The 12,701-nt window shown below is 39.5% G+C and overlaps 1 protein-coding gene across 1 annotated transcript in view; it reads left to right on the top strand.

The window, feature by feature from the left end:
* RAB3D (RAB3D, member RAS oncogene family) overlaps positions 1–11,772 on the top strand; it is a 38,543-nt gene extending 26,771 nt beyond the window's left edge. Inside the window, exons 3-5 of the mRNA XM_034437774.3 lie at positions 468–586; positions 10,754–10,878; positions 11,029–11,772. Of these exons, the coding sequence (XP_034293665.1) occupies positions 468–586; positions 10,754–10,878; positions 11,029–11,219 (435 nt within the window). The 3' untranslated portion in view covers positions 11,220–11,772. The remainder of the gene's footprint in view (positions 1–467; positions 587–10,753; positions 10,879–11,028) is intronic.
* Positions 11,773–12,701: the final 929 nt, after the last annotated feature.

Here is a 12,701-nt window from a genome sequence, read left to right as displayed (position 1 = left end):
CCGGCAGAGATACTGCAGGCTGATCTTTGATATTTCCAGGCTAGTTCCGCAGGCCAGATTTAAGCACCCTGCAGACCGAATTTGGCCTGAAAGCCTTGAGTTTGACACCCTTGCTTTAGACTATAGATTTCCCCTGGAGGGATTTCTGAATTTTTGAGATTGAATGAGGTTGAACATACTTTGCATCTGTTAGCCACACGTCAATCTGAAAAATGGAAAGACTCTTGTATCAATGCAGCAAGAGCTATGCTGAGCTAAGGGTGCTGTTTGATAGGTTGATTGATTATAACAGTAGGCAAGATGGGAGGTCACAGAGAGAAATTTCTGATGATAATGAAAAAAAGATGATAGATGAAATTGATTTTAAGGCTTGACAAAGCAAGTAGTTAGATAAGGAACTCTATATTTGTCTGAAAGGGGAAGTCATTTAATTGATCAATGTCCTTTTCTGTTTCTGTCTTTCTAAGGACACAGCTGGGCAAGAGCGGTATCGAACCATTACAACAGCCTACTACAGGGGAGCAATGGGTTTTTTACTCATGTATGATATTTCCAACCAGGAGTCTTTCAATGCTGTACAAGACTGGTAAGGTTTGCTGTGCAGAATCCTGAGCTGGAACAGGGACTTTTTCTGTCAAAGGGGTGATTTCCAGTTATGGACTAGGAAAACAGACTTTGAAATGTGCTCAGTTGGTAATGTATTATTTACAGGTGCAACATTCTTGCTATTTAGGAACTTGCTGAGGCCAGAATTTCTTACCAGTATATTAAGGGGCCAAAGCTGAGTTAGAGAGCGTGTCTCATGTGCACAGCAACTTATTAGCATCTCCAATTAAAGGATTTTGACAACAGGGCTGGGAAATATCAGGGCCCAAAATAACACTGCCAGTCAGAACAGGTGACATTGTATGGCTTTATCAACTGACTCATTATAAAGCAATGTATACATGCCTCCATTGTACAAGTAAGCCTCAACTTATGACTAGTAATTTAACAACTGTTCAGAGTTATGACAGATTCAGAGAGAGAGTTTTACAGCCTGTAAAGCACTTCTGGCTATTGTACAATATTGTGCTGTCCCCCAACCCCCGTGCAGTCACATGACTGCATTTTAGGCACTTGGTAACTGGCTCACATTTAAAACTGGTTGCAGTGTTCTGCAGTCACGTGCCCATGATTTACAGTGTTTTTACTGGTTTCTGGCAACAAATGCCCATTTGAGAGTTTTACACATGCCTGAATAAGTAAGAACAGAACAAAACAGAGCTTGAAGGGACCTTGGAGGTCTTCTAGTCCAGCCCCCTGCTCAAGCAGGAGACCCTATACCTATTTCAGATAAGTGACTGTCTAGTCTTTTCTTAAAAACCTCCAGTGATGGAGCGGCCACGATTTCTGAAGGCAAGCTGTTCCATTGGTTAATTGTCCTCACTGCTAGGAAGTTTCTCTTTAATTAAAAACAATCATAAAATCAGGTCTGGTCACATGGATGTCTCAACTTATGACAGTCACAACTTATGACCAAAATTCCAGTCCCAATTGCAGTCATAAGTCAAGAATTACCTGATGTGCTAGTGTTCTATGTTACTGGAAGAGTCTGTTGCTTGTACATAATTTCAAGATCCTTGAAATATCTAAGAATCTGATATGCCACAAATATCTGTCATGAATATAGAACAGGATATTGGATTATCCTGTTCTCACACTCCAACTATGAGGCTTTCCTGCTGTACAATTTATGCTTAACAGAATAACAAGAGTTGGAAGAGACCTTGGAGGTCTTCTAGTCCAGCCCCCTGCTCAAGCAGGAGACCCTATACCTATTTCAGATAAGTGACTGTCTAGTCTTTTCTTAAAAACCTCCAGTGATGGAGCGGCCACAACTTCTGGAGACAAACCGTTCCACTGGTTAATTGTTCCCACTGTCAGGAAATTTCTCCTTACTTCTAGATTGGTTCTCTTCTTGATTAGTTTTCATTCATTGCTTCTTGTTCTGTCTTCTGGTGCTTTGGAGAATAGGTTGACCCCTCTCTTCTTTGGGGCAGCCCCTCAAATATTGGAACACTGCTGTCATGTCACCCTTAGTCCTTCTTTTCACTAGACTAGACAAAGCCAATTCCTGCAACCATTCTTCATATGTTTAGCCTTGAGGCCCTCAATCATCTTTACTGCTCTTTTCTGCACTCCTTCTAGAGTCTCTGTATCTTTTTTATAATATGGTGACCAAATATGCTTACTATGCCTTATAGTAGAAAAGAGCCTTTTTGTGAAAATGACCACAGATGCTTAAGCAAATCTGCAGGCAGAAGCTTAAACATGTTAATTTGATGCAGATAATCTTCATGGAACATTTAGCATACTGTGAGCCAATCTCATGCTAGCAAAAATACTAAATAGATAGTAAATTGTTGGGATGGATTATAGATGAAAAATGGCATTCTATACTACACCATCTTTCTCCCTGCTTTTCACTAAAAACTGTCTCTCAATTAGTCTTAAGTCTCAATTAGTAGAGTAAGAGGCTTGTATTTAGAAGTTACCAACCTTTTCTGTTTTACAATATGGACATGGATCTTTTAGGCACTGAATGCTTTGATGCAAGTTTATCTCACATTAGTCTTTGAGAAAGTCTCTTTGTCCAAATTAGCTGAGAAAATTGTTACATGACTGCAAATATTCCAAAATACAGTATTTCAGAAAAAAGAAACCCCACATTTTTGGTGATGCCTGATCCATGAAAGTTCAACAGTACCAGTATCAGTACTAGACTACTAGCGTTTACACTGATATAAAACTCTTGGTTACTTTTAGCTGTATTGCATAGGTTTCTAAAATTTCTAACACAATGGACTGAGAACACTCAAGCCGGTTTATTCATCCAAACCAAGAAACAAGTGCTGAATGATGTAGGTACTATATCCCCTCCAGTATACAGTATACATATACTGTATATCTGCTCCAGTTCCAGCAGTTCCTTAGTCCTAATTTAGATTATGGATTTCACTGTGTCAGTTTGGCAAGTTATCTTGCAATTTAGAAACTTAGGAAACATCTTGAAAAAGAACAGAAGCCAATTCTCAGTGGTTTCCAGCAAAAAGCAATAAATAGCAATCAAATCCCCTTCCCCAAATATATCAAACATAAAAAGGCCATATCCTAAAACAACAACTAATGTTAAAATGGTTCAATACAAAATTATGATTTTAGCCTTAAAAGATCAATAGCAGTTAAAAACGTATCTTCTGTGGAGGATAAGCTGATGTAGAAGTCAGACTAAGTTTCTACTAAATCATGAAAAAGCAGCAGACTGAAGAGCCAAGGAAGGGAATTCCACAGCTCTTATGGATTCCAAATGAGCCACTTTACAGAGGAGGAGTGGAAAGCTGGTGAGGCCAAGCCATTTGGGTATTTAGATGTAATAACATATACTTTAAATTGGAAATTTCTTGGAGCCAATGCAACTTAATCAGAAGAGATGCCATGTTCTGGCTGCTATTTTTTAACCTATTACAATGTCTGGGAATTCTTACACAGGCTAGAAGAAAATAACCAGGAGACAAAGAACACCCAGATGATCTCTCTTTAGGAAGGGATAAAATTGATAAGTCATACATAAGTGGAAAATGACAATGACTGTTCTGAGCTTGGCATTCTGGATAGCACAGGTTCCTACCCTAAACCCACAACCTGGTCCTTCCAGAAACAATATCCAGAGCAGGAAGAATCCTTGTCGATTGATTGAGATTTCCCCCAAAATTCTGACTTGTCTGGATTCAGGTTTTGTTTTGTTTTGTTTTGTTTGCCTGTTCCAATTTAGACATCTTTGGTCAAGTGAATCCCAAGGCTGTACCCATTTTTAAAAAAAGAGATTAAGGAAGGTATTCATGATTTTGATTCTCTCCATCCCAACCAATACCAGCCTAGAGACAAATAATGACTCAAGCACTCTGTTCCTAGTTCCAAGGAGCATAAGGTCAGACTGATCTAACAACACAGGCCCAGCAGGTTTGTTAGCTTCCTCCTAAAGCTTACTCGGCAAGGGGCTGACTATCCAACAATGACTATGAGCAACTTTGTGAAGAAATCCATAACACTTTCCCATTTAGTGATAGTGATTCAAGATGCATCAGCCCCTCCAGAACAGCTCCCTTAAGTGACTATCATCAGACTCAATGGATCCAGGGATCTCTTTCCCTGATATAGCTTAGCTTTTTCAAGGAATGTTTAAGCTGTACTTAGTCATATTTGCTTTTAGATATGACCCAGCCATTCTAGAAGTCTATCAAAACCAGGGATATTTGGTAATTTCAGATAGTCACCATGGGCTCCTCTGCTGAAAGGCTTGGCATATTAACCAGCTTTCAGAGCAGTGACTTCTGGAACTTAATCCAATCTGGAAAACATCTGATCAGATAGTGATTGCTCCATGACAAAGGAGTCACGACAGGGTCTCTCAATCACAGATTGGTACCTGCAGCCTGGCCCAAGATGTGTCTGTTTGATGAGTGATATTTATTTATTTAAATTTATATGCAACCTGATTCCCAATGACATCAGGATTGGTACACAGAGAGAAGCAGCAGAGAGGTGATACGATCCCAGACTTCAGACCCCCACCCATACTAGACAGTGAGACCTTGGCCAAACTGCCCATCAGATCCTTAGGGAAAACCCTAAGCATGCTGACTAGGCACTTTGGGAGCTGACGTCCATGCAACCTAAAGTTGCTGAGGTTGCAGAACTCTGCTCTACTCTCCACACTGGGCCTCAGTGAAAAACTGGCCCTACCTGTCTGGGCTACCCTTGCCAGATGTCCACTATCTGAGCGGACAGTCCGCTTTTTTCACATTATGTTCACTATTTTTTTTCACAAAATAGTGGACATTTTTTTTATTCAAAAGCTTTATGATGAAATGGTATGTAATCTAAAGCTGCACAGTCTAAGAGAATAAGGATAGGAGAATCACGTTTTGTCTTTTTTTTCATAAGTTAGAATGAGACAGATCGAATATCCATTGAACTCGATTCTCTGAAAAAATTAATGATGAGATTAAAATAAAAATATATTATAAAATTATGTACAGTTCACATTTTTAAAATGTATTGTAACTTGTGTCGACTGACCTAAAATGGCGTCGAGTGATGAGAGTGACAGTGGTGAGATTTCGAATTCTTTAAAACGAAAGAGAGGAGTGTGCAAATACATCAAAGACTGGGAAGCTACTTTTGCATGGATTACCAACAATGAAACCGACAGAACAAATACGACGGCCTACTGTAAATTGTGTCAGAAATCGTTCACAATTGAATATAATGGTATAAAAGCTATCACACAGCATGCAAGCACAGAAAATCATTTAGATAAGGAGAAAATAGCTTCCAGCAACAAGCGAATCAATTCGTTTTTCATTGTTAAAGACTCCTCTTTCAGTGAGAAAGTGACTGTAGCTGAAATGGCTGAAACTTACCATGGGATCAAACACCATATTTCTTTCCTAGCTCAAGATTGCGGTATTAAGTTAATGAAGCAAATTTTTGATGATTCAGAAATTGTAAAAATGATGTCTTGTGGAAGAACCAAATCATCAGCTATTGTCAATGAGGTTTTGTATCCTTTTTCTATTGAGTTGTTCTCAATGATCTTAAAACTGGAATTCCATTTTCTCTCTCCACTGACGCATCAAACAAGGGAAATCACAAAATGTATCCCGTTATTGCATAATATTTTACTTGTGAAGAAGGACTGTGTGTGAAAATTTTAGACTTTTATGAGGATTCTTTCGAAGATTCTACATCAATAAAAAATCAGCTGTGTCGAGTTCTTAGTGATAACGAATTGGAAATAAATAATGTTTCAGCTTACTCAGCAGATAATGCATCGGTCAATTATGGAGTGAACAAATCTGTTTACCAAAAATTATTGCTGGAAAATGACAATATTGTAGCTGCTCATTGCAATAATCACATTTTACACAACAGCGCAAAAAATGCATTAAAGCCAGTGATGGGATTCAATTTTTTTAACAACAGGTTCTGTGGGCGTGGCTTAGTTGGGGGTGTGGCTTGGCAATCATGTGACTGGGTGGGCGTGGCTAGCTGGTCACGTGACTGTGTAGGCATGGCTAACTGGTCATGTGACTGTGTAGGCGTGGCTAGCTGGTCATGTGACCGGGTGGGCATGGCTATGTGCATAGGGACTATTCAGAGGGCTGAAAAAAGTCATTTCTGACTGGGCCTCGCACTTTTGACCGGTCCTCACACTTATGACCATCCTCACATTTATGCCCGTGCAGCTTTCTTAACAACCATGTCACTCATTTCACAACTGCTTCTCTTCACCATGGTGACAAGATAAGGCAAAAACGTAAAATGTGAGAACAGTCGTAAGTTCAAGGACTGGTCAAAAGTGCAAGGACCAGTCAAAAATAACTTTTTCAGCCCTCTGAGTAGTCCATATGCATAAAAGGATACAGCAATAGAGAGGGATGAAGGAAGGGAAGGGAAATTAGAATAGGAGGGAGGGTAAGAGAGGGAGGAAGAGAGGAGGAGAAGGAGAAAGGAAGAGGAAGTAGGGAGAAGAAGAAGAGGCTGAGGAAGAGAAAGTAAGAAGGAAAGAAAAGAGAGAGGTGGTAGGTTTGAGGAGAAAGATTGCTGTACAATAAAAAAGATGAAAGGGAAGAAAGCCAACCCCAAACAAATATAAAGATATTAAGATGAAGAATGAATTGTTAAACTTTAAAGAATAAAAGAGAACAAATATGAATAAATAACAATAATTAGAAACACACATACAAACATACAATGTATTTTCTTTGAACAGAGTATTTGGCCGGTTCACAAATTTAAACTGTGTTTAGTCATTTCAATTAAATTTACAATTTCTATATTTCCTTTTTGCCATATTTATTCCTCATCTATTTTTGTAAAAAACCAATATTACCCTTCATTCTCATCTCTAATCTTAATCAAATTCAATTTTTCCCTTCTATTCTATATTATACCCCTTCCCATTGTCATATATTTTTATATCCATCCTCACATTGGTTAATTATGTAATATTAGTTGTTTAATATAAATTCAACATTTTTATATAAATCAATTAGTTCTATAATTACCTTTTTTGTATATTAATCAATATGAACATGAATATTCCAATTATTTCCATGCAATCCAATTTCTTACAAATCAATTAATTATATTTACCAATAATAATAAACCAAATAATTTCCCCCATATATTCCTCCAAACCACAACTTAACCATTTCTGCTTTCAACACAATATACAATTAATAGTATCTCAATTATTACAATTCCCTAGTTAAATAGAGCTTTTTTTCTTTTGTGTTTTAAAATCTCCTCTTTTTCCCTAAATTTCCCGTTGTTTGCACCTACCTTTTTTGGTGAGGAAAAAGAAAAGAAATCTGCCTGCCTAATTTTCCAACCTTGCAGCAACAGCAAAGCAGTTTCAGTTTCGTTTCTCAGCATAGCTAGGGGAAAAAAAATTGCTCCAGGACTCTTTGCAAGGAAGCAGCAGAGCCCTGAGCAAAACAGCTGAGACAAATCAGCTGAGAGTCGGGAGCCGATCTAATCAAGGGCTAATTAGCCTATGCTGAAGCTCCGTGGGCCAATAAAATTTCAAAAAAACACCGAACCATTTGTTAAATTGCTGGCTTGCCCCGCCCCTCGCCCACCACTATTTATTGGCAATAAATAGTGGTGCGGAGGGGCGGGGCAAGCCAGCAATTTAACAAACAGTTCGGCTGCACCACTGGCTCTAGGGCGGCCCTTTGAAGCCCCGCGGCAAGAATTTGAAGTTTTTTTTCCTCTAGCCATCAGCTGGGACTCCGGAGGCAGCAATAGATTGGGAGTGGGTGGGGTAAGCGAACGGCCGGCGATCCAACAGAGCAGAGAGTGAGGGTGAGTGAAGGCGTGGAAGCTGCTTTCTCCATCCTGCTCTTTTGCGTCCGGAGTCGGTGGGGAACTACGTGGCAGCCCACGTGGATCCCAGGCAGCGGAACTCAGGCTAGGGAAGGGGTGGGCAATTGTGGCTCTTTTACAACCTGTGGCCTTCAACTCCCAGAATTCCTGAGACAGCCAAGCTGTCTCAGGAATTCTGGAAGTTGAAGTCCACAGGTTGTAAAAGAGCCACAATTGCCTACCCCTGGCTACGGTAGGCTGACGCCGTGCGGGTGGGAGGGGGGGCGGGGTGAGGGGTGGGCGAGCCACCAATTTAACAAATGGTTCGGTGTGCTGCGGGGCCAATAAATTACAAAAAAACACGGAACCGTTTGTTAAATTGCTGGCTCACTCGCCCCATTTATTGGAATAAATAGTAGTGCGGAGGGGCGGGGCAAGGGGCGGGGCGAGCCAGCAATTTAACAAAGGGTTCGGCTGAACCCCCTGGAACCCCCAGAATCCCATCACTGATTAAAGCAGTTATCTTTTGATATTGAAAATGTAGTGCTGAAGATTTTTGCCGAATTTTCGAATTCTGCGAAGAAACGAGAAGAGTTGAAATCATTTTTTGAGTTTTGCGAGTCAGAATTCCATGAAGTTTTGCGCCATGTTCCAACACGTTGGTTAAGTTTGTTTAAAGCAGTCGAAAGACTTCTTTTAAACTGGATACCTCTAAAATCGTATTTTATTTCTCTTGGATCTGATGAGTGCCATAAGGTTATCTGGAACCTTATTTCGGATTAGGAAAATGAACTCGCAAAGGACGATGAACCAACAATTTCAGAATTGTATTTATATTTCACGCACTTCTTCATGTCAATAATGCAAGACACCCTACTGAAGCTGGAAAGCAAGAAAATTCTTGCATGTGATCTTCACATTATTATGTGTAAGCTGTGTGATTCTTTGCAAAAAAAATACGATGAGCAGTTTTTTGGAATGAAAGTTTTATTTGCCTTATGTAAAAAACATTTGCCTGAGAATGCCGTGCAAAAGTTCAAGAAAGAAGCCATCAACGTGTATCAAAGAGCCATTGCGTACCTAGAAAAGTGGTATAATTTCACCGATTCAGTATATGAGACGCTAAATTGTTTCAATCTAATTGATCGCAATAATCCTCCAACTTTAGAAGAAATGACGAACATCTGGTTATTATCACCATGACAAGAAGAACTTCCACCCAACACTCTCTTCGATGAAATTTCTGTCTTAGAAGAAGTTTATGTTCATCTGCAGGGCGATTCATCCCTTGATAAGTGGACGTACTTTTTCAAGAAAGAGCCAGCTCCGAGTTTACTGAAACTGTTCCAGTATTGTGCATCAATTCCAGTATCAAATGCAAAAGTTAAACGAATTTTCAGCGTCATGGGAAATTTGTGGACTGACGAACGTAACCGACTGCTTGTACCATCAGTTCGAAGTGAACTTTGTATATTTTTTAATATTTCTCAACGTTGTACTGAAATTAAAGAATTATTCCTTAAACACAAAGAATTGATCAAAGCTGCACAGTCAAATAAAAAATACACACGACAGCAAAGTAAAATGTAATTTAATTTTTTACATATTATTATAATATATTTGATGTTTTGAATTTTAAGTAAAGTTTTGAAGTGATTATTTTAATACGTGTTAAAATGTTTGTAAGAAAATATATAATTTAATTGTAAATTTTTTTTATTTTTTTACTACTTTTTACCCCCCACCCCCACCCCGCTTGTCCGCTATTTTTTGGAAGCAGACCTGGCAACCCTAGTCTGGGCATGTCTCCTGAAATGACTGTCACTGGTCCCAGAATATTCCCCCCCCCCAATAATTTGCTGATCTGTCTCCTGAATACATAATTCATAAATAAGCTGAAGGTCCACCCACTAATAATCTCAATATCTAACAATACCAAAATAAACTAAATAAAAATGCACACCTGCTAACTGAATTCCAAGCTCTTCCTTTTTCATATAATAATAAACCACATTCCCCAACCACCCATCAAACACTTCAAAACAGAACAAGAACAGCCACAATTCTTCTGCAAACTACTCCACCAACCAGAAATGGTTTGCAACAATGACAAGAATATGTCCAGTCATTGCTTACACAACTTACTCTAACAAAACACAACTTTCCAAAAATTCTTTAAACTCCAAATTATGACTCTGTTTTAGAAGTCATTCCATTTCTTCTCTTTTTAGAAGTTGTCCTTTCTGTCATATTACCTTCCTGTCCACCACCATCTTCCTCAGCTATCTGATCCTTGGAGGCTCCACACTTTTCTCTCCCTAGTCCACTACAGTTCTAAAAAGAGCTTCCAGAATTATTGTAATTTATACACTCAAAAGTTCATCTTAAAAAGCTGTGTGGCACTGGCAATTGGATGCTGTTTTCTACTGACTGGTAGTTTCTGCTGTGAGGCATACCATCATTTGATGAGACCAGTGGCGATGATTGCAGAAAAAGTTAAGAGAGTTATTCAGAGAGTTGGTTTATTCAGACCTTCCTCTCTGAATAAACCAAGTGATAGATTTGTATTGGTATCTCATTCTGGGTGTGTGCAGACAATAAGGATTCTGATTTCCCATTCCCCATTCCTGTCAATTAGGGAAAGTGGGGAGAGCAACCACCATTCAAATCAACATAGTTCTTTTTTTTGAAAAGGTGGAAATAATACTGTATATGAATTGATGAAATGAGGATAATTCTTCTGCCTTGTGACTGTCACTAACTGTTCTTTTTAGGTAACTGTGAAATTACAAACCCCATAGCAAATCCATTCCAGAATTTTTCTATATCCTTCTCTTAGGGCAACTCAGATCAAGACTTACTCCTGGGATAATGCTCAAGTGATTCTGGTTGGGAACAAGTGTGACCTGGAGGATAATCGAGTAATACCCACTGAAGATGGCAAGAGACTTGCTGATGAACTAGGTTTGTTTTGTCTCTTATATGGGAACACCTCCAGATTAGATTGCTCTCAATCTCATACCCAACAAAACAAGAAATGCCTCCCGCTCTTTTTCCCCTCCCACCTTTGGGCTTCTTCTTCTTCTTTTTTTTTAACATTTCTTCTCCTTCCAGGTTTAGAATTCTTTGAAGCCAGTGCCAAGGATAATATCAATGTCAAGCAGGTCTTTGAGCGCTTGGTGGACATAATCTGTGAGAAGATGAATGAGAGCCTGGATGCAAGCTCTGGCATGAACAGCACCAATCACAAGAACACTGCCCTGAAGGAAGCATCAGCTTCACAGTCCAACAGTTGTTCCTGCTAGACAGAACTTTGCTGACCACTGAGACCTGCAGTGCCTCGCTGCCCTAAATAAACGAGGAGGAAGGTTCAGCAGATTGCACATCTCCTTTGATTGCTGGTTGGCACATCTCTGTGTTTGCCTCTGACTGTGCCTCTTTGGCCTCTGACAGCATGCATCAGTTGCCTTCCCTCCTTTTCTCTGCAGCATGATTGGCCTTTTCTGGCAAAGGAGTATGATTTCTTTTGCATATATGCACTTCAGTTTACACTCCCAATAACAACATGTCTTTGCAACCCAGATAAATTGGGCCTCTCTCTGGCACTGTGCCCAACTTTGTCCCCACTCTTTTCAAGATTCTAGTGCCAGTTCTCTGATTTGATTGCTCTCACTTAGTGACTAGGAATTGAACAATTTGTTTCATATGAAACCTGGATCTGCATAAGCATGCTTCCTTCCCATCTTGCCTTTTCCCAGTTTAAATCCTGCATCAGTTTAACTACTCCATGCATTTGATTAAGTGAGCTGCAGTTCACAAAATTTTATGCCTTTTAATAAAAAGTTTTTTTATTGGAAAGGGGCTATGTTATTCCTTTGGATTTTCTGCCAAATTCAGCCTTCTGCAATTTTCTCTATCTAAAAAATAAATCCCATGGCACTTTGAAGTTGGATATCCTCATTCAGCCAGCCCTTAAGAACTAGATGTAGGTGAGAGAAATATGTGTGGAGAATTCTGACAGTAGGTTTTTCTCTTCAGAACTGTTTACCATAAGATGGATCATGCTTAATCAGAGAGCATCCACTGATCCAATCTCTTGGGTGTATAGAAATATCAAAAGGAGGGGGAGCAAGCAACCTTTTAGGCCTGGGAGACCAACTTGCTCTTTCTCTATGTCTGGCTAATAAGGCTGCATTGTCATCAGATAAGGCAGGGCTGAAATCTAACTCCACCAGTGGGGAATGTTTAGAGCAATGAAGCTTTTAAGTGGCACTGCCCTGTTTTAAGGTTCACCAAATCTTGAGTTTAACATAGAACATAGAATCATAGGGCTGAAAGGGGCCTTGGTGGTTTTCTAATCCAACTCTCTGCTCAAGGCAGGAGCCTTATGCCATCCCAGTCAAATGGTTGATGGTTAATCCCTTAAAACGCCTCCCAATTAAAAAGTGTTTAAACGTTTTGGCTATAAATGAGATATTAGAGGCACACATGCCACCTTTGGATTGTCTATCACTGTCAAGCATCCATTGCCAACCACAAAGATATCAAAATGTGTATTGTGATATCATGACACAAGCTCTACCCTTTTGTATTTCTGTTTGATATTGCAGACCGTAGTAAGAGCCGGAGTTTACATCACTACATATGGGTGCATTTTTGGTCACTTGCCTCCCTTTCCCCTCCTACAGATGAACCTTGTGTTTTTCTATTGCCTCTCAAATTGAAGAGACATCCCAAATTCCCATTGACACAGTTCAAAAAGGCCCTTAACAAAGTGTGTCACAAAG

This window comes from Pantherophis guttatus, chromosome 2 (assembly GCF_059756535.1).
Source record: "Pantherophis guttatus breed Tessera chromosome 2, ASM5975653v1, whole genome shotgun sequence".
In the NCBI taxonomy this organism is placed as follows: Eukaryota; Metazoa; Chordata; class Lepidosauria; order Squamata; family Colubridae; genus Pantherophis; species Pantherophis guttatus.
The sequence above is the reverse complement of the archived record's forward strand: the minus strand, read 5'-3'. Positions and strand labels throughout refer to the sequence as shown.